Raw genomic sequence first — 22924 nt, 5'->3', positions numbered from 1 at the left:
AAACAATAAAGTGAATAAATTAATCTGCAGCAAAACCTATGAGTGTTCACAGTACACAAAAATGAGGATAATGCTTATAAAGGTCAAAAAGTCAATGGTGAAAGTGTCCAAACAAATTGGTAAATGTGGGAGAAATGGATGTTCATAGGGTGGTAAAGCAGGGTGGTTTAATAATAGATGACCCACTCAGTACTCCTCAGTATCCAGATGAAGTCTTCAACTCCATCCCAGATGAAGTCACGTGATGTGACGTAACGCATAGGGAGTGGCTGGAGTCAGACGTGCACCGGAAGTGATGTAAGGAAGCGCTGAGAGCGCCGGTTTTATCTGTTCTTGCCTGATTTTATCTATTCACATGTAAGAGTCCACCCTTATGTTACCAATAAATGTACCCCTTCTTTTAAAAACCTTACTACGCTATTGGAGGCACTTTGTTCTTCTCCCCCCCCATTATTGTGGTACTGATGCACCGGAGTGCTTTGGGATGCCTAGTGGAGGATAATACAGCTGGAGAAGCTATTCCTGGCCCCAATACCAGTGTATGTTGGAGAACAACCTAAAGGGAAGCGGTGGAGAGCTATACTCATCCGTACATGCGTTTTATTATATTATATTATATGAGGTGAGAGTTCTGGGAGACTGGTGGTGTGAGAAATACTATATGAAGCTATATATGGATACTGAGGAGTACTGAGTGGGTCATCTATTATTAAACCACCCTGCTTTACCACCCTATGAACATCCATTTCTCCCACATTTACCAATCTGTTTGGACACTTTCACCATTGACTTTTTGACCTTTTTTTTTTTTTTTTTTTTTTTTTTTCTTTTCTTTTCTTTTTGTGTGGCTTACTATTTAAAATATATGCTGTATTTTTGCAGCACTTTACTTATGCTATGGACACTGGTTACCAATTTTTTGCATATGTATTGGACATTTTGTTATCACTTTTTTTTTTTTTTAATGTTCCTTGCTGGAGCCACCTACCTATCCTTTTGAGACTTTAATTATTTCCATTGTTTGCACATCGCACTTTACTTGTTGAATTATTTCTGTGCGAGATCACTTTATAAGCATTATTTTCCAGCACTGCCTTAACCCCCCTGGGCATGGAGTTCACCAGAGCTTCACAGGTTGCCACTGGAGTCCTCTTCCACTCCTCCATGACAAAATCATGGAGCTGGTGGATGTTGGAGACCTTGCGCTCCTCCACCTTCCATTTGAGGATGCTCAATAGGGTTTAGGTCTAGAGACATGCTTGGCCAGTCCATCACCTTTACCCTCAGCTTCTTTAGCAAGGCAGTGGTAGTCTTGGAGGTGTGTTTGGGGTTGTTATTTTGGAATACATGCTTGTGGGCAAGTCTCTGAAGGGAGGGGATCATGCTCTGCTTCAGTATGTCACAGTACATGTTGACATTCATGGTTCCCTCATTGAACTGTAGCTCCCCAGTGCCAGCAGCACTCGTGCAGCCCCAGACCATGACACTCCCAACACCATGCTTGACTGTAGACAAGACACACTTGTCTTTGTACTCCTCACCTGGTTGCCGCCACACACGCTTGTCACCATCTGAACCAAATAAGTTTATCTTGATCTCATCAGACCACAGGACATGGTTCCAATAATCCATGTCCTTAGTCTGCTTGTCTTCAGCAAACGGTTTGCTGGCTTTCTTGTGCATCTATAGAAGAGGCTTCCTTCGGGGACGACAGCCAAACAAGAATGAAGGGAAAATCTACCAAGGGGGACGCTAGTTCTGGTGACCACTAAGGATTTCCTCGCGCTTCCTGTTTTGGCTGTGGGAACAGAAGAGAAGGGAACTCTCTCCAATGGGACACAGATGGCAAAAAAACATGAAAAGTTCTAGAAGAAGAGTTCTAACCCTTCCTTACTCCATCCAAAATGAAAAACCATATAAACATATTTATTATATCATATTATTTTGTTTACTCTTGGAAGTAATGTTTTAATCGCATGTATTATTGTTACTTCTATATGATCTCCTATGTAACTCTTTTTTTAAATTATAATTGTTCAATAAAAAGTTTGTAAACACAAAATTGAAAACCATGTTTTTCCTTCAGTTCTGCCTTAAGTTCTTGAAAATAAGGGCTGTGTTCTAATAGTGCTGAACACGCAAGTACAGAGATGAGAAAAGATACAATTTGACTGTCACGGCACCGTTATCACACATTTAAATACACAAACGTGTAAATAGGGCCTACTTTTGCCAGTGGTAGAACAGCTCAATCAGCAATCTAGGATCTACAGTACCATGAATCATTTTACATTTGTTCTCACCTTTTTATGATTATGGGACTTGCATAATTGTTTCTCTGCAGGACACACCGAAAGGGGTAACTCTGAGTAATGTCCAGATTCTGGAAGCGCAGCTGAAAGATGTGAGTATATCAGTTCTTTAAATGTCAGTATTCTTTTGTATGATGATAAAGCACAAAGACTGTGCAAAAGTTAACAGGTGACCAATTTTAAATTATTTCTAAAGACTAAAGCAGTGCAAACATTCCTTTTCCAGATGTGGTTGTGACCCATCTGACCTGCTGAATAAATGAGTTGCAGTAATCCCATGATTGCAGGACTGTCTGCTCTGGACTGAGACAAAGAAAATTGACTTGATTGCTTTCCCATCTGGTTTTAGCTAGAGCTGGAAAGGATTTTTTTTATTGATGATCCCCCTTTGGACAACACTGGGCTTAGATGTTACGTGATCTAGAAAGAATTGGGCTAAATCGCTAGTTTGCTCCTGAAAAGTGTGCTTTAGTTATAAACTCGTATCTCTGTCCTGTGTACTTATATCAAACCTCCACGGGTGAGAGGGAGAAATAATCTCATTACTGAATACTATGCAAAGCCAGGTGTCGTTCAAAATCTGTCACTGTAGGCTGCTATGGGAGCTACAAGATTGGAGAGGGCTTGCAGTATGCTGCTGTCTGGATCCTGCAATCCTGACCTTGCGCTCCTTCACCTTCCATTTGAGGATGCCCCACAGATGCTCAATACGGTTTAGGTCTAGAGACATGCTTGGCCAGTCCATCACCTTAACTATTAGCTTCTTTAGCAAGGCAGTTGTCGTCTTGGAGGTTAGTTTGGGGCCATTTATAATGTTGGAATACTGCCCTACGGCCCAGTCTCCGAAGGGAGGGGATCATGCTCTGCTTCAGTATGTCACAGTACATGTTGGCATTCATGGTTCCCTCAATGAACTGTAGCTCCCCAGTGCCGGCAGCACTTGTCTTTGTACTCCTCATCTGGTTGCTGCCACACACGCTTGACACCATCTGAACAAAATAAGTTTATCTTGGTCTCCTCAGACCACAGGACATGGTTCCAGTAAACTGTTTGGGGGCTTTCTTGTGCATCATCTTTAGAAGAGGCTTCCTTATGGGATGACAGCCATGCAGACCAATTTGAAGCAGTGTGCGGCGTATGATCTGAGCACTGACAGGCTGAACCCTCACCCCTTCAACCTCTGCAGCAATGCTGGCAGCACTAATACTTCTATTTCCCAAAGACAACCTCTGGATATGGTGCTGAGCATGTGCACTGAACTTCTTTGGGCGACCATGGCGAGGCCTGTTCCGAGTGGAACCTGTCTTGTTAAACAGCTGCATGGTCTTGGCCACCATCCTTCAGCTCAGTGTCTTGGCAATCTTCTTATAGCCTAGGCCATCTTTATGTAGAGCAACAATTCTTTTTTTCAGATTCTCAGAGTTCTTTGCCATGAGGTGCCATGTTGAACTTCCAGTGACCAGTATGAGCGAGAGAGATAATACCAAATTTAACACCCCTGCTCCCCATTCACACCTGAGATCAATGTAGAAGGTTTGCCAGAGATTAATTTAATTTAGCAGATAGGTTGAAAATGGGTTTTCATTAGTCAGACCCCATACGCTGTGTGGTGTTTTTTTTTTTTTTTTTTTTTTTTTTTTTTTTTTATATACCTTACAATACATCTCTTCAGTTTCCATTATAATTAACTGTTTCAATTTTGTTTTTTCCTATGTTTTCAGGCTCTAGAGAAGAACCAGCAGTGGTTGGTGTATGACCAGCAACGCGAAGCCTATGTCCAGGGACTGATGGCCAGAATTTTCGATCTGGAGCAGCAGGTGGACAGCACGAAGCAAGACAAACAGCAGAACAAGGAGATCAGCAGTGATGGTGCAGTTCCTGATTTCTGCATGTATTGCCCAAAAAAAAAAAAAAAAATGCAATGTCAAAGCAGCAGGGTGGATTTGATTTAAATCGCTAGTAAAAAGGCTTGCTTTAAATCAACTTGATTTAAATCCATCATTTTTAAACAGCAACTGTCATCTGTCCCACAGTGGCTCCTCCTCTGACCCACTGTTGACTTACCAACAGTCCCATTCACCTTAATGGGACGGCTGGTGATTCGGCAGTGACACAACAAGGTGAGGGACGTGGAGGCAGCAGGTGAGTGGATGCCCGCTAACAGGGGCTGCCATGATTGTGGGAGGCCCGAGACACCCTTTGGCGCGGCCACCACCCAGGCTGAGACACGCACATTCGGATTGGGCTTCGATCGGGTCTAAGACCCCCAATCCCTCCATAAAGAGTACCTGTCACCACTTACTACTGTCACAAGGGATATTTACATTCCTTGTAACAGCAATATAAGTAATTTTTGTCCTATAGTTTTTTTTTTTTTTTTTTTGTTTTGTTTTTTTTGGAACTATCCATTAGGTTTAGAAAATGATAAAAAATTGCTCCGTTAATGAGAAAGTGGCTGGTCTGCATACATCAATTGTTATCTCACTGTTTAGAGTTCCGGCATAGACCTCACTTTCCTTGTGTTTTTATGCTTCCCCAGGAAACGAGCAAAATTTGTGAAGAATATTCCTTACATCTGTTAGCCTACTATTGACACCTAACTTGATCAATCTAGCTAAACAGTTAAGTTTGCTAAACCATTTCCATGAGGTCCCTTTACCTGAAACAGAACACCATCCGAGCCTGATTGTGAACTGTCCTTCTAACCAGCTGGCATTGCTAAGTTGTGTTGCAAGGTGTAGGATTTGGGTCTGCTGTCATGATCCTGGTGTTACTTTCTTGACATTCAATAACCTGGGACATGCGTGGACACTGAAGTCTAAACTCCTGTTCATGCTTTTTCCAGATCAGTGACTTTCAAATTGGTGTATTCAGGATAACATTCTTATTGCCACTACTTTAAAAAAAAATAAATAAATTTGGTAAATGGAAGCTCTCCCATATTTCACAGCTATACACTGACAGGCTGCCCTGGTGACAGATTACTAGCATATCATATTAGCAACACTATTTGTTTTTGTTTTTTAACTTGGGAGCACTCGGTTTATTAGAGCAGAACATGCTAGGGCCACAGATGCCCCCCCCCCCCAGAGGATTTTTCTAGCCAGCAAGCTCTAAGGGCTCTTTCACACTGAGGAATTTTTAAATTGCTTTTGCGTACAAAAAAAAGCGCAAGAAAAATGCCTCCCTTTTAAAATCGATGAATGTTTTCACTGGGGGCGGTGCGCTGTTGCAGTGAAAAAAAAAATCCTGCCTGCAGCATCTTTGAAGCATGATTTGGGAGCTAAAAAAAAAAAAAAAAAACCGCACCAAAAACACTTCTCCCCATTGAAATGAATGGGAACCGCCTCAAAAACGCCCCCACTAAGCATTTTTGGTGCAGTTTTTGAGTCACCTTGTCCTGTAAAAAAAACTACGCTGCAAAAAATGCTCCATTAAACGCATAGGCATTTTAATGGTAGTTTTAAAGCAAACCAGTGTGAAGGTGCCCTATGGCTGTTTTCACACAGGAGTTTTTCAAGCACTTTTGGGTAAAATAAAATGTATGACAAGCCCAAGAAAAATGCTTCCTTTTAAAATCTATGAATGTTTTCACACTGGGGCAATGTGCTTCCATTGCAGTGTAAAAATTCCTGCTTGCAGCATTTTTTAAGCATGTTTGGGGAGTTAAAAAAAAAAAAAACTGCACCAAAAATGCTTCTCCCAATTAAAATGAATGGAAAAGTGCAGCAAAACCGCTCCATTACAGGCAGTTTTTATGCAAACCAGTGTGAAAGTAGCCAAACGCTGAGACTGCTTTACAATTTTTTTTTTTCCTACTACTGCCAGCAATCGCCATCATTCTGGCTAGTTTATCCTCTGTCAAATATTATATTGCTCTCTGGGTCCCCACTGGGTGGTTACAAGGACAAGAATGGATTGGAAATCTCTCAATGGGTTTGATGCTTCCCACAATGTTTTTAGCCTTTTTAATTATGGCAAAAATGTAACAAGTTAACAAGTTTTCCATTTTGGATAATGGTTTTTGTCTGTCTTTTTTTTTTTTTTTTGAAGATGATAAACAGAAATATTATGACCGGCTTCTTCTTGCTGCCAGAAAAGATCTTGATGGAGAACGTCAGATAACAGAGCAGTTAAATTCCGAACTCTCTGAAATGAGAATGAAACTTGAAGAGAAGAAGAGAGAGGCTGCAGATTTGTCAATCGCCTTGAAATCACGAACTGAGAGCGAATGGCAGCAGCGGGATGATGACCGCAGACATCTAAGGGACAAGATGCAGAGACTGAAGAGAGAACTGGATGTGTATCGGGAAATGTATGAAGAGGAGAAGAGGAAGAACTCTGAGCTCTCTTCTCAGGTATAAACACTTTGATTTTTCTAGCTGGGATCTGAAGTGTAAAAATGGATGTTATAAATGTGAGCCCTTCTTTCTGCATCTGCTTAGTTATTGACTTTCTGTGCAGAGAAAGAACTGTGTATAGAATGCTGTTTGTGGTTGGTTGACACTTTATACTTGCGCTTATCTGGAACAGAATAGCTCCAATCGCAGTAGTGTTTCTTAAATAAAATAAAAATGACCCTGTCTGCTTAACCATCACTAATCACGATCTAGATTGCCAGGGCCCTGGGCAGGTTTGCTCCTTCAGCTCCTTCCCTTGTTATAGTCTTGTGCATGTGTAAAGCTGAACATGGGGTCAGGCCACCAAGAATAACTGTCAGGTATGACTGTTGTCGTTCTCCGTGGCAAAAGCTGGTGCATGTACATGCAAGACAATATAAAAAGAAGTGCAATATGTAAATAGTGCTGAAGCACTTGATGAGACGTTGTATGCCCACATTTGGTATCTAAAGAATCATTTTATTTGGGTGGTGGTGGGGGGCTAGATCAGTGTGTGTTGCCCCCCCCAATACACTTATGTTTCCTGAATATCCAGCTTTAATATAAAACTTCTAGCAATGACTGCTTCCTCTGGTCTCAACGCAGTGCCTGTCATTCATAAGCAACAATGGCCCCCTTATAAAGTGCGTTAAAGTATTCATACCCCTTGAAATTTTCCACATTTTGTCATTTTACAACCAAAAACGTAAATTTATTGGGATTTTATGTGATAGACCAACACAAAGTGTCACATAATTGTGAAATGGAAGGAAAATAAGTGTTTCTCAACATCTTTTACAAATAAATGTGAAAGAGTGTTAATACTTTGTAGAACCACCTTTCACTGCAATTACAGCTGCAAGTCTTTTTGGGGATGTCTCTACCAGTTTTGCACATCTAGAGAGTGACATTTTTGCCCATTCTTTGCCAAATAGCTCAAGCTCTGTCAGATTGGATGGAGAGCATCTGTAAACAGCAATTTTCAAGTCGTGCCACAGATTTTCAATTGGATTTAGGTCTGGACTTTGACTGGGCCATTCTAACACATGAATATGCTTTGATCTAAAACATTCCATTTTAGCTCCGGCTGTATCTGGAAGGTGAACCTCCGCCCCAGTCTCAAGTCTTTTGCAGACAGTTTTTGTTCTGAGATTGCCCTGTATTTGGCACCTTTTGCATTGATTAAAACTGAACTGGGGGAGGGCTGGTTTGGGGGCATTTGCAATGTTAAATCACCTCTGATTTAATGCAAGGAGTTGTATACTCCCCTCAATGCTGTAACATTGGTGCGATGTTGCAGCTCTCCCATGTGGACTCTAAAACCAAGAACTGAGCGATCTCAAGAACGCTGATGGCTCAGTTTTCAGAGTTCCCCTCGAGCACTCACTAGAGACTCACTAGAGAGGGTGTGGGCACAGCTGACTTTGGCTCTTTGCCTTGTGTTGAGAAGCAAGCCAGCTGTCAATCAGGCAGTTGGGTGGCTTTTGACATCATGGTCAGGATCCTTCCAGATCCTGACGTGGTTCTGTGACGTCAGCTATAGGTTGCTGCTGGCTAATTCTTGGTCACAAAAGCGCAAATGTAAAGGCCCTCCTGTCACCCTTGAGAAAAGTTAACCCTAAAAAGCTTTACCCATACTTCTTTGTAAGATTTTTACTTTCAATCATCCTGGAGAGTTCTGTAACTGCTGAATTTCTAACACAGAAATGTCCAGTGAAAGTACAGTGATAATCGGTCAATCTCCACTCATACGTCCACCTTGAATACAAAACACCTTGCATTATTCAAACCAAAAACAGGGCAGGGCATGATTAGACTAGAGGAGATTGTGACATTCAATTGACCCTCCCCTTATCCATTCATAGAACACCCTGTATTCTGTGAAAAGAATGTTCCATGAATGGCTGTACTACCGTCAGAACTGTAAGCTTCAGCACATGCAGTGCTATCTGGAATGTATGATGGTAAGCGTTGTAACTAACACAGCACAAGCCACACATGCTATCACCCATTGTTAGAGGTGACTTATATTTATTTGGCAAATCTCCTCCTAAAAAAACTATATATTGGAAGATGGTAGTCTTTGTTCACACACCTTCTTCTTGTCTGGTGAAATGGAATTTGGAAGGCATCCAGAACCACCCTTGTTGTTTTTATATTGTAGCATGTCCAGTTCTAACTGTGTTTGCACATTACATCACCATGTATTTGTTATTTAACTTTGCTTTATACATTAAGTACACCCTATTGTTCACACATGTAAATACTTTAACACGTGATTTTAATTTTAGTAAGCAAACTAAATCGTGTTAAACAAAAACGAATACTTTTATAGCACGTTGGCTCCTTTAAAATATTCAGGGACAACAAGCAACTGGAAATAGACTGGGCTTGGCTAAGTTTTTATATAGGGGCTGCTTATTTCTAGCAGTTTGTGGTCTTTTGCCAGTGATTACATAGTTGCAGTGCATTACAGAAGCTATTGTGTATGTATATTGAATTATTCAGGCGTGTAGAACAGATAATTTCTGGTCTGCTGCCATGGTGTCCACTAGGGTTGCACGAATACCGAGCAAATTTCTGATACTTGGCCCGATACCTGGACAATTGGGGATGATCATTGCGTCGGGGGGGTTACAAGCACCGATCTCCCTGTAGAGATTTCAATAAAGAAGCTGACAGCCGCTTTTCCTCCTGTTTCTCTCTCCCTGCTGCTTTATGGAAATCTATACAGGGAGGTCGTTGCTTGAAACTCCCCCACCGCCACACCCATTGTCCCCCCCTCTGTGCGCCCCTCCAGTCCCCCAATGTCCTGGATCTGTCAGGAGGGAGATCGAAGGAAGGAGACTGTAAATGTCGTTTACCGGCTCCTTCCTTTTTCGAATGCAGAGTCGGTGAGTGATCACTGACTCTGTCCATTTATAACTGAGCATCGTAAACTATTTTCACAATGCTTACGTTTGTGAATGAATAGGAGCCACTGTCTCCTGTTCATTCATTCTCAGTGCAGCTGAGGCTGCAGAGAAAGGGACTGGGGAATCTGTGTCCTCAGTCCCTTTCACTGTCTCAAAGGGGGATTGCAGGGGTCTGTTTAGACCCTTGATATCTCACCAAAGTCGGCTGATAAAAAAAAAAAAGAAGTGTGTGTGTGTGTGTGTGTATATATGTATATGTATTTTCTCTCATTAGTGCCACTGTCGAATGAGATAAAAAAAAAAAAAAAAAAAAAACAAACAGTATCGGTACTTGCACTCGGTCTTAAAGTGGTTATCGGTGCAACTCTATTGTCCACTACTAAGTACAATGATAGCTGCAAACAGGCCAAGTATAAAAATAAAGATGTTAAAGCCCAATAAACCATTAATGTAAATCTGCTACAATTCAGATGCATCAAAACAAGTGTGTTCATATTCTTATAGTTTTCTTACTAAAGCAGTCATAGCCTGTGTAGAAAAGACTGTTCCTTGCCAGAATGCTGCACCCTTGCATTCTGTGGGGAAGCAGTATTATTGCAGAGGTCTGTTGAGTCAGACATGCATAGTTCTACATTTAGAAAATCGCATGCTCTCTGCTCATTAGAGAGCTCTTGCTCAGGGGGGTGGAAGATCTCTGGAAAGAGGTCACTACTTCCCACAGAGAGTAAGGGTTCTTCTCCACATCAGGCTGGCCCATGTTAACACCTCTCAAGGCAAAAGGAAAAAAAATAAGGCCCATTCACACTGGGAACTGCATGTGAATCGCACAGGAATGCTGCACAGTTCCTGTGCGATTTACATGCAGTTCTGTGCAGGGCAATTCATTCATTTTTAATGAGCTGAAATCGCACTGCACCAAAAATAGTGCAGTACATTTTTTTTTTTTTTTTTTTTTTTTTTTTTTTTTTAACTTGGTACTTTTGTACCGCGTGGGCAAAAGCACTGCGTTTTGTGACCTGCTTTTGGGGTATCGTTAACTTTGAACTGACCCCTGCAGCAGATTGCAAGGGCAATGCAATTGGAATGCAGTACGGGAAGCCACACAGAAATGCAGCTCATCCACACTGCATTCTAGTGTCAACAGACCCTTATGTACTGATGTAGTGCAGGAAATGCAGCGTTTCCTGCACCACAGCAATGGCACTGTGCTCATGTAAAAGTTGAGGACACCCCAAAAGCAGGTCGCAAAACGCAGTGCATTTGCCTGAACTGGATCGCATAGGTGTAAGCACCTATGAGATCTGGTTCCAGTGTGAACAAAAAGCTGCTGTCACCTTTTTTCGTGCAGATGCAAAATCAATTTGAGCCATTAAAAAAACCAAAAGACTTAAATCGCACCGCATAGAATCGCATGTGATTTTCACAGAAATGCAGTGCAAAGGGAGCATTTATTATGTCAATTGTGTATCCATCCATGTGCATTTTGTGTGCAAAAATGTAAGCATTAATCTTTGTACTTGTTTTACACCCATAGCAACAGATTTTGTTTTTCATGATGCGGCCAAATAGCGACTATACACCTATTTTCTTTTGTTGTGCCACAACTATCAGCATTTAATTAACACAGAAGTCTTTTTTTATTTTTCAAATTCTCTAGATTGAGCAGATGCAGAACTCGCTGTTGAGGAAGCAAGAGGACCAGCAGAATGTGGCAGCTTTGGAGCAGCAGGTGAATGATTGTTCTGTTTCTTTGTATAAATGTTTACATTCTGTGTCTGTAATGCACAGGCTCCTGTAGACTCTTCCCTGGACCTGATTTGGAGCTGGAGGGAGTAAACCACAGACTTATAAGTGCTGTGGCATCACAGAACTTGTTGTTTATGGAGATCTATGCTGTATTGGCACATGGGGCTAGTAGTCTTTCAATTCACAGCTCCCCATGAATGGATCTGGGACTGGATGACATGGCTGTGTGGGCAGAAAAACGTTGAATTCAAAATAAAGCAGTTGTGTATGGGGAGAAGAACCCACAATTCAGGCAAGTGTGTGGAGGACGGGGAGTTGTGAAAAGTGACCATGTGAGTGAGAAAGGTGGACTATAATTTTAAACTGGGGAAAGAGGAGAGCAGTCGGTGCTCAGTGGGGAAAAATAAAATCGTAGATCCCTAATTTCTAGGGATATAAAGCACTAATTTGCAAAAGCTTATAGTTACCTGACTAAAGATGGGGGGGGGGGTTATAGAATGTGTGTGTATATATATGTGTGTGTATATGTATGTATATGTGTGTGTGTGTGTGTGTATATATATATATATATATATATATAAAATCTCTCATTTTTTTTAAATTTATACATACACAGTGCTCAGTATAAAATAATACACCCCAGAATCAACATTTTTCTATGGGACACTATACTACAAAATGCTCCCAAAAATGTGGGCTGTTGATGTCAACCAAGATTTGTTAACCTCTTTTTGACGGCAGCAAAAATGGCACCCCTGCGTAAATCGCCGTAGTTGTATGGCGGCCGCTTTAAGGGGTATAGGGGGCGTGTGCCGCGTCGCTGAGGAGCTGATGCGCGTGGCCACGATGTCCGCCAGGCATCCGCAATCGCTCCTGACAGAGCCAGAATGGGGGGGTGTGTGTAAACACACACACACATCCCCGTTCTGGCATTGGAGAGGAGACAGATCGTGTGTTCCTAGTATATAGGAACAACGATCGGTCTCCTCCCCCATTTGGTCCCCTCACCTTACAGTTAGAACACACTAAGGGAACACATTTAACCCCTTGATCGCCCCCTAGTGTAAACCCCCTTCTCTGCCAATGACATTTATACAGTAATCAGTGGCTATTTTTAGCTCTGATCACTGTATAAATGTCAATGGTCCGAAAAGTGTCCGATCTGTCTGTCACAATGTCGCAGTCCCGATAAAAATCGCAGATTGCCCCCATTACTTTAAAAAAAAAAAAAAAAAGTCATAAATCTATCTCCTATTTTTTTAGACACGATAACTTTTGCACAGTTATAGCATCTATAAAATAGGGGATAGATTTTTTGGCATTTTTATTATTATTTTTTTTTCTATTGGTAATGGCGGTGATCTGCGATTTTTATTGAGACTGCGGCGGACGGATCGCACACTTTTGACACTATTTTGGGACCACTGACATTTATACAGAGATCAGAGCTAAAAAATAGCCACTGATTACTGTGTAAATGTCACTGACAGGGTAAGGGGTTAAACACTAGGGGGTGATCAAGGGGTTAAATGTTTTCCCTCAGCGTGTTCTTGATAGGCATTTCCCCGTTCTGCCTCTCATCGTCGCGGGCCACTGGCAGACATCGAGTCTGAAGGGATGTACAGGTGCGCCCTATTGGTGCACCCGTGCCATTCTGCCGATGTAGATCAGCATGCGGCAGTCGGGAAGCGGTTAATTGGCAGACAGTATTTTTGCTCACAAATTCATTGAAGACCATGTTGCAACTATGAATACACCCCAATGAAAGTCCTAGGAGGAAAGTTACATTTTAGACAACAAAATCCTAATTAACAAGAATTATTCTACAGGCGAGTATAATTATTCATGAAACAGGTGTCCAGCAGACAGTTTGATTATAAAAGGGCGTTACATTAAACGTTTGTTAACACCCCCCCAAAAAAAAATGGATCCTGCTCATTTTAACCACTTCCGGACCGCCGCACGCCGATGGACGTCCAAACTTTGAAGGGGGATATCGTTGTTATTGCAGCAGCTAGCTACCATAACTCTGGTATCCCCGTTTTTGAGCGGCGGTCCTCTTTCTGATAAAAGTGGTCCCTGCGGCGCATTCGCCGCAAGATCACTTTTATCAGTGGCGGGAGAGGGTGCCCTCCGCCGCGATCCGGAGCCGTCGGTAGCGGCGGAGGCGATCGCGTCCGTCTCCGTCCTCTGCCTGGAGACAAGTGAGGCTAAGATGGCGCCCACTCGTCTCCATGACACTGCTGGGCGGAAGCGACGTCAAAACGTCACTTCCGTCCACTCCTCTTAAAGGCATATTTTTTTTCAATGTCATTTTTTTTTCAAATGTCTTTTTTTTTTTTTTTATTGCATTTTAGTGTAAATAAGAGATCTGAGGTCTTTTTGACCCCAGATCTCATATTTAAGAGGTCCTGTCATGCTTTTTTCTATTACAAGGGATGTTTACATTCCTTGTAATAGGAATAAAAGTGACACAATTTTTTTTTTTTTTTTTTTTTTTAAATGGTGTAAAAATAAATAAAATAATAATAAAAATACATTTAAAAAAAAAAAAAAAAAAAAAACCCCCGTCCCGACGAGCTCGTGCGCAGAAGCGAGCGCATACACGAGTAGTGCCTGCATATGAAAACGGTAGTCAAACCAGACATGTGAGGTTTCGCCGCGACCGGTAGAGCGAGAGCAATAATGCTAGCCCTAGACCTCCTCTGTAACGCAAAACATGCAACCTGTAGAATTTTTTTAAACGTCGCCTATGGAGATTTTTGAGGGTAAAAGACGCCATTCCACGAGCGGGCACAATTTTAAAGCATCACATGTTGGGTATCAATTTACTTGGTGTAACCTTATATTTCACAATATAAAGAAAATTTGGGCTAACTTTACTGTTGCCTTATTTTTTTTATTCAAAAAAGTGAATTTTTTTCCAAAAAAAGTGCGCTTATAAGACCGCTGTATGGTGCAAAAAAAAGTATTGCAACGACCGCCATTTTATTCTCTAGGGTGTTAGAAAAAAAAAAACCATATGTAATGTTTGGGGGTTCTAAGTAATTTTCTAGCAAAAAAACCTGTTTTAAACATGTAAATGCCTAAAATCTAAAACGAGGCTGGTCCTTAAGTGGTTAAAGCATGTTATACAGAACAGTGCTTGTGCTGTGTAATTTTGGCCCCCTGTATCACCTGAAATACCTGGCTGATCCTGCCAAAAGTGATACAAAAATTTAACAAAGATGGAACTGCAACAATCTTGGAGACATCCAGGCCGTCCACGGAGGAGTTGAGAAGAGTTGTAAAAAATCGCCATTCAAGTTCACTTTAGTTATCTAAATAAGTAGAAATCCAAACTGGGGCGATTGTTTCCCGTGACACAATACGCCGTACACTGCAGAGGAATGGCATGCATGGGTGTCGCCCAAAAAGGAAGCCTCTCCTAAAAGCTCATGTACAAAAAAGCCCACCTAGAATTTGCCATGGTCCATGTTAAAAAAGATGATTACTGTGACTCTGCACTCTGGAGTGATGAGACAAAGATAAATGTTTTTGGAACTGATGGCTTCAAAACTGTATGGCGTCGCAAAGGTGAGGAGTACAAAGTGAAACATGGTGGTGGCAGTGTCCTTCTTTGGGGCTGCATGAGTGCTGCTGGTGTCGGGGAACTGCATTTCATTGATGGTATCCATCATGAATTCACAGATGTAATGCTCTATATTGAAAGAGAAGATGCTACCATCACTCTGTGCCCTTAGTCGTCATGCAATTTTCCAACATGACAGTGATCCAAAACACACATCTAAGGCCACTGTTGTGTTTCTGAAGAACAGAGTGAAAGTGATTCTGTGGTCAAGTATGTCTCCTGATCTGAACCCAATCGAACACCTATGGGGATTCTGAAGAGACAAGATGAGCAATTTTGTTCTCATGTTCTCTGAGATATTGATTAAAATCGTACTTTTTCAAAAGGGGTGTACTCTTATACCCCGTACACACGGTCGGACTTTGTTCGGACATTCCAACAACAAAATCCATGGATTTTTTCCAACGGATGTTGGCTCAAACTTGTCTTGCATACACACGGTCACACAAAGTTGTCGGAAAATCCGATCATTCTGAACGCGGTGACGTAAAACACCTACGTCGGGACTATAAACGGGGCAGTAGCCAATAGCTTTCGTCTCTTTTTATTTATTCTGAGCATGCGTGGCACTTTGTCCGTCGGATTTGTGTACACACGATCGGAAATTCCAACAACGGATTTTGTTGTCGGAAAATTTTATAGCCTGCTCTCAAACTTTGTGTGTCGGAAAATCCGATGGAAAATGTGTGATGGAGCCTACACACGGTCGGAATTTCCGACAACAAGGTCCTATCACACATTTTCCATCGGAAAATCCGACCGTGTGTACGGGGCATAATGCTGCGCACATTCCCTTAAACGTAACCACCCTGATCTAGCTGTTCAGCCTGCTCAATTTAGTTTATAAAACTCCATTTCATTCTAGTTTTAAAATTTAAAACTTTGCTTGGATGAACCTTTCGTCTAGTGTATGATCTTTATTGCAAAAGCACATTGGTGCATCTAAGTATGCCTGTCTCATACTTGAGAGGCTGCTCGGGAAGGAGACAATCATTATAGTAGTCAGTGCTACTAAAATGATGGCCACAATCTTCCTGGTCCTCCTCAGATCTGTGTGAGTGGCTTTCCCTCTGCGCGCTGATCACAGTGGGTCACTTGCCATCATTCATAGATATCCTTGTATTTTTTTTACGGACTTATGCTTTTTGTGAGAGGTTTAGATTGTGTTGTGCATAAACCTCATTTTGTTTTGTTTACCATGTTAAGAGGCATTGGTTTATTGTAGATGAAAAATAAAGGCATCCTTAAATGGCTAACATATTTTTACAGCACCAGATTTTGCAGCATTGAGACTTGGCGTCTTGGTACTTTAAAGCTTTGCATTAGACTAATGATGTTAGTTGGCATTAAAAGGTGTTTGCGATCACACATTTTAAAATTCTAATTATTTACCATTATACCTATATATCTGTCTTGCATGTTACCAAAATATTTGTTTCTTAGCATGTGAATTGTAACCTCATTCCCTCCCCTTTTTTTTTTTTCCCCCTACCCCTTCACAACCTTTACTAACCTAGTATATTGTACATAGCATTTTGTAATGTAAGAGTTTTATGAATAACACTTTTAAAGAGGCTGGTTTATCACGTTGTTTCTTGTGTGATTAGATCCAGAGGTGCACCGCTGACTTGGAAAATGAGAAGGTTGACAGGCAGAACGTTCAGCACCAACTGTATAAAGTTCTAAAGGAATTGCGTAAGACTCAGGACCAGATAACAAAGCTGGAGCCGGGGGTAAGCCTAGGTTCTATTTGGGTTCTTATTTCTATCATATGCATACAGCTAAAACAACTGCTAGCCTGGTCTGCAGCTGTTGTCTTAGTTTTTAACAATATACCCACCCCTGAGATTCAGCTGAGATGTTTTTTTCCGCTGACCTGGAGAGTGGCGATCATCCGCTAGGAGACCTTGTATAGCCGCCTCACCGGTCCAGGGCTTAGAAATCCCCTCGGCTTAATCTCTTAAACGTGCCTTGTCAGGAGGTATGTTTAGAAGCATATTCTAATTGGTCGTCGTTGACCAATCAAAACCCCCATAGCCTGTCCTGTCACCAGGCAAAGAGGAGAGAAAGCCGTGGGGATTCCTAGGACCGATACAGCGGCGATATGAGTTGTCAGTGCGGGAGATCGCTGGACTCCAGGTTAGCTGGACCGGGGGGGATGAGGAGGGGGTCCAGTGTAAGTTCACCTTTCTGTAAAGGTGAACTTACACTTTAAATAAACTCTGTTGCTAATATAGATGTTAAAATTGTGTTTTTCTCTTAATTTAGAAATGTAAAGCTTGTTTCTCCTTACACCCATGCCACCTATTTCTGCTGTAGTAAGGAGGAACTATTGGTTAATAATCTTTAGAATCCAACAGTTTGGCAGTGTTGACGTCCTGGTCTCCTGCTGCATGCTTTGTTTCCTTGCTAGCATGTTACAGTATTAATGAACATAGTTATGAAGTAGGACCTGGTGGATTGAACCACTGAGCCCAGGGGGAGATGAGAATTGTGACACCCTGGGAAGTGTTGGATTCTTCAGCCAGCAGTTTCTTTCCAGTCCTGCAGAGATCAGTGATGCTTGGTGGCAGGAGGGGTAATAATGTGCAGAGACCTCTTTTATTCTTAAGTCTCCTAAAGCTGCCTATAAATATGTATTGTAAATACCTAGTTTAAGTTAAAATCTCATGAAGCTCTCCAGGTTCTCCCAAATGCCACAACTGGCTTTTGTCAGAGAAACAATCAGTTGAACAAATTAGAAGACCTTTCCCAGATCAGAGCCAACTGTGCAAGGATATAGATTGCCCTGCATGTCATTAGATTGCCATCTATTGTTTATATGCATGCTAAAGCTGCCCATACATGGTTTAGTGTTTGTTCGTTCAGCCAGCCGGCTGAAGGGAAAAACTGAACAGATTCCTCCATTCACACACCCCCCGATCAGGGCTGCAGCCTATTGGCTACAGCCCTGATCGAACTGAAATTTTCCACCAGTCTCATCCCAATCGACTTCTCGTGAATGGTAATGACAATACATGGATTGAAATTCGTCCTGATCATCAGACACTGGCCGAATTTTGATCCATGTAAGGGCAGCTTAAAGTGGAGTTCCGCCTAAAGAAAAAAAAAAATTAAGTCAGCTACAAATACTGCAGCTGCATGTCCTCACCTGAAGCCGACCCGTCCCTCAGCTCCGGGTGGAGGCACTGGCATTGCTAGTAAGGAAATTTAGGAAGTGAAGCCTTGTGGCTTCACAGCCTAGTTCCCTACTGCGCATGCACGAGTTGCGCTGCGCGTTCTGAGTGGTCCCTCCTGTCTTCTGGGACCTGTGTGTCTCCCAGAAGGCAGGGGGGCGGACATGGCATAGATAGCTGCAGATACTGCGACGATCTATCACTGGAAGTGGGAGCAAATACCTGTATTAGACAGGTATCTGCTCTCCCCTCCCCCCTGAAAGGTGCCAAATGTGACACTGGGGGGGAGATCCGGACAGCGGACGTTCTATTTTTGGGTGGAAACCCCCCCCCCCTTTTGCAATCTAGCAAACTGTGACCTTTCTGGTAATAAACAGCCTAACTACTTTATTAAGATAAAGTTAATGTCTAAATAGTGACTGCAATGGGCAGCAAACATAAGCAGTCTATATTGCCTGTTTCTGGTAATTACTTCAAACACTCTGAGATGTGCAGGAGATTTAAATTTTCACAGAAGTTAACAAATCTTTTAATCCATTTTTCTTTTTTGGTCTCTCACAGAAACGTGACTTTTATTTTGTCGATACATCTAACCATTTCGTATCTGAGTTTGACAAACTGTCCACGAGAGAGAAATACCCATCTCCAAAACCCAAAAATCTCCTTGATGAAAGTTTTCTAGAGTGCCCGCGTTGTCAAGCCATGTACCCCACCAGCCAGCACCGCGAACTCCTTTCACATATTGACATTTGCACCAGCTGAGCAACTGACTGATGCTTTCCATCGCTGTCAAAGGGGGTTGGTAGTAATACACTCCTTTTTATACGTATAACGGTCATTTTTTTTGTACTTGTGGTTTTCTTTTTTTCCTTTTCTTTTTTTGGATTGACTAAAGTCATCAGACTGTTTCTGCCCATTCCTCAAATCTTTATGCAAATGAACAAAGTCCACACAACAGAGATTTGGCAAGTCACATACTGTGTGTGTACACCTGCATACATTCTATTGTGTGTTTACTTGCTCTTGACATGTAACTTCTTGAGCTGACTGTACAGGAATCGCCCTTTACTCCTATTCTTTTATTTACATCTGTAAGGGTCCTTTCACACTGGGGCGGGGGCGTTGTCGGCGGTAAAGCGCTGTGGAGTGGAGTTGACATTCCAGCGGAGCAGCAGCTGAGATAACTCGTAAGAGTCATTGGTCAAACTGGCTGACAGTCCTCTCACGTCAATCATTTCTTGGTCAGTCTGTGCAAAAGGATAGCCTTGTACGGAAAGAACTGTAAAGCCTCTTGCACACTGCTGCCTGAAAACACTCAGTTTTCCGGCATACAGCATTTTTTTTTTTTTTTTACTGATTTAAAATGCAGCCTATCGTTTTCATTGTGCCCTTGCACACAGGTCCCTAAACGTGCTCTGTGTATTGATCAGTAAAAAAGTAATGGAAATCTGAGTTGCTGGTCAGTATTTTTGCATGCATACTTACAAATATGTGCGAATGCCACATGTAAATATACTTTAAAAAAAAAACGCAGTTCTCTTTATTTTGTAATCATGTACAAAATATAAAGAGAATTATATTTTTTCTTTTTTTAAAACATTTTAACACTCTAAGTATATTTACATAAGCTGAAAAACCTTTATTGGGGGCAAGAATTTGTAGGTTCCATTTTAAGCATTGGTTTACACTGCTGTAACTCCATTGTCGTGTGATTTCCAGCACGAATTGCTTGTGACTTTCATGCTACATTAGAGTGTATGGAACTCTAAGTCACATCAAAGGAGTGAAGGAGCCTTTTTAAAAGTCGCATTGATTGGAACAGCTGCCATTGAAATTAATGTTTTCACTCGTCATGTAACTTTGTGTCGGTATAGAGAGGTTATCAATTCTTTCTTGTATTATTAGATTAAAGAACTGACAGGCCCTGAAGCTGCATTCACCATTGTTGGGATAAGTTATCAGGGTTAGAAAGACGCTATTATTATTTGTAAATGTTAAGTGTAGAAAATTTGTGTTCTTGTGGTGCACTGATTTTAGAAAGGGAACTCCACACTGGTTTTGAGTGGGATAATAATTTTGTTATAGTAATGTCACTCACTGTATGATCATCTCTTTTAATTCTTAAAACTTTCAAGTTGAAAGGCCATTGCTGTTACTTTGCTTGCACGTTGAGCATTTCTTTTATTGCTTTATTCAATAAAGTGCAGTAGCGTGTAGCAAACAGTCATAATTCACTGTGCCTAGGTCAGCGCAAGATGGATTCTGATTGGTTGCTGTGGGTTACTTCACATAATATGAATTCGTATTATTGAACAGGGCTAGTTGGCTTGAGTTTTTTTATTTAAAAATTAAAGCAGAGGTTTACGGTTCCATAGGAGAAGCACAAGCAACACTCCTACCCACCCTGAAACCTGTCCCTATGTCCTCTGCCTGTCTGCTCATTTGTTTCTATGGAACTCTCGTGTAGACAGTCATACTGCGAGTTTTGAGTGACGGCTGATTTGGCATGGAGCAAGTAGCAGCTAAAAAGTAGGGAAGTATATTAGGCAAATAGTGTTCTGGGATGGGCCTCTGTGGAATGGTGTGGCTTCTTTTGCCCCTGCATTAAGAATGAGCAGGAAGTAAACTATAGATGGCCAGGAATTACTGCTAATGCATTGGCGTTCAGGAGCAAAGCATGAAATGAACATGACCTAGCCACATGACCTAGCCCAAAAAGTTCCTAAAGTTCTAACAGTACTTATGTACAGATGTGGTACCTGCATTAATTTTTAAATTGCTCCCTGTAGAGTCAACTGGATCCAAAGTCAGGGCTCTACGCATGGCCTGAAATTTTTTCCTGGATGGAAATCGGTATCACTGTCCTCCCTGCTACGCCCAGACCTGTCATTCACATGTCTAATAGCAGAGCGCCTACTGTCCAATGAAGCTCTGGTATTTGAGAGTTTGATGACACGGGATGGGCCTTGGTGCCAAGAGGGAGCATGGCTTTGGATTTGATCATATCGGCCTGCATGCTAAAACACTGGTGTACATTGTGTAGAGACAGTGAAGTATCGCATTGTTTACTTTTTTTTTTTTTTTTTCAAAAGTAGTTCTAAAGCCTGAAAATGTATATACCTTCTTGCATTCTATATTTTAAAAACCTTCAATATGCAGCTCCTTTTGCAGCACCCCCTAATATTCACCTGAGCCCAATCCAGCAATGTGCATGAGAGTGGCTGCTGTCCTGGCTCTCTGCCTCCTCATTGGCTCAGAGGCAGCAGCAGGAGCCATTGGCTCCCGCTGCTATTAATTACAGCCAGTGAGGAGGAAGTGGAGGTGGGGCCGAGCCCTATTCTGTTTGTCTTATGGACACACAGAGCAGGGCTAGGGAGTGAGTGCACACGGCAGTAGGGAGGAGCCCAGAACACTGGCGAGGAACCCTAGAAGAGGAGGATCTGGGACTGCATTGTGCTAAGCCCTTGCACAGAGCAGGAAAGTATAACATGTTTGTTATTTAAAAAAACAAAAACTAAGCTTTAGTATCACTTTTAGTCAACTTTATGCACTGTAGGGTGTTGCATTCACATGCAGTGAGGTGCAGCACACGGCAAGCCACCTCAATGCAATGCTTTAGTGTGAACAGGGCACATAGAAAATAATTACTTATTATGTCCTTGCACTGTGTTAATCTACATTTACCAATGCAGCTCAATGGACATGGTATGAATGAGCCCTTAATCTTGACCTGCAGAACATCACAAGCCCTAGAATCACAGGTACCAAGCCTAAGGCAAAAGCCAGTTAACATGGCTGCATTTTTCTTGTTCCCTGTGGGCTGAACAAGAGAAAAATAATCAGACCTGCCCCCCCATATCCATGCTAAACAGGGTGGATGGGGGCATCTGTACTGCTGGCTATTGTGTGCAGACACCCAGGGCTGACTGAAAACCTGAACAGTAATTGCTTCTGATTGGATGCGGTCACTGTTTGGCTGACCATTTTTCATGCGGCTCCTTTGATTTTTCAGTTGACAATACCCACAGCTTGTATTTTGTCTGATTCTGCATAATTTGTCTGAAAATGTTATCTGTTTATCTGGTTAAACAAAGATACGTGTGTACACTTTTCAGACCTAGTCAGGTTCACATCAATTCATACGATCCACATACACTCCAATAAAGCGGCAGAGCTCCCCTTTAATCTTATGTTCTGTCACAGCACTGGGCTAGGGCAGGGTGGAAAATGGAGGTTTGTTTCTAGGAGCAGAATGACTTTCTATACAGTAATTCCATTTTATGCAATGCCCTGTGATCCCATGTCTTCCTCTGCAGTAACTTGAACCGATGAGCTGCTGAACATGCTGTTTACCTCAAGATTGTGTAACTTTGTCCTTTTAGCTTCTTAGGAACCAAGTCCCAGCTTGTATCCAACAGCTGGAGGGCCACAGGGTGTCCATGCTTAACAAATTGCACTTTTCTTTGCTATTAACTGTTTGTGCCATGGCTTGTAGATTGAGTTTTTACTTTTTTTTTTTTTTCTTTTTTTTTTTAATATTCAGAGCCAGTAATATATTTGAAATGTAAAGTCTGTCTTTTTAAAAATATTAATTCTGTAGGAGATGTGGGGGGGGAGAATTAAAATTTCTATATAAACCATGTTGTGTGTGTCTCTTTCTATGCAGAAATTGGGGCTGATTTTTTTTTTTTTTTTCTTTAAAGCATTGGAAGCAGTTGGTTCTTTATCAAAGTGATTGTTGGTGAATAAGCTGAATGTTTGTTTT

At 41.7% G+C, this 22924-nt stretch overlaps 1 protein-coding gene across 1 annotated transcript in view; it reads left to right on the top strand.

The window, feature by feature from the left end:
- The window catches only part of CEP55 (centrosomal protein 55), a 45817-nt gene extending 23105 nt beyond the window's left edge, over positions 1-22712 (top strand). Inside the window, exons 4-9 of the mRNA XM_073596029.1 lie at positions 2345-2404; positions 4034-4181; positions 6366-6670; positions 11264-11335; positions 16591-16716; positions 18721-22712. Coding sequence (XP_073452130.1) covers positions 2345-2404; positions 4034-4181; positions 6366-6670; positions 11264-11335; positions 16591-16716; positions 18721-18921 — 912 coding nt within the window. The 3' untranslated portion in view covers positions 18922-22712. The remainder of the gene's footprint in view (positions 1-2344; positions 2405-4033; positions 4182-6365; positions 6671-11263; positions 11336-16590; positions 16717-18720) is intronic.
- The last annotated feature ends 212 nt before the right edge of the window (positions 22713-22924 follow it).

Source organism: Aquarana catesbeiana, linkage group LG08 (assembly GCF_042186555.1).
Source record: "Aquarana catesbeiana isolate 2022-GZ linkage group LG08, ASM4218655v1, whole genome shotgun sequence".
NCBI lineage: Eukaryota > Metazoa > Chordata > Amphibia > Anura > Ranidae > Aquarana > Aquarana catesbeiana.
Note: the sequence above shows the minus strand (reverse complement) of the source record. Positions and strands in the feature narration are given on the sequence as shown.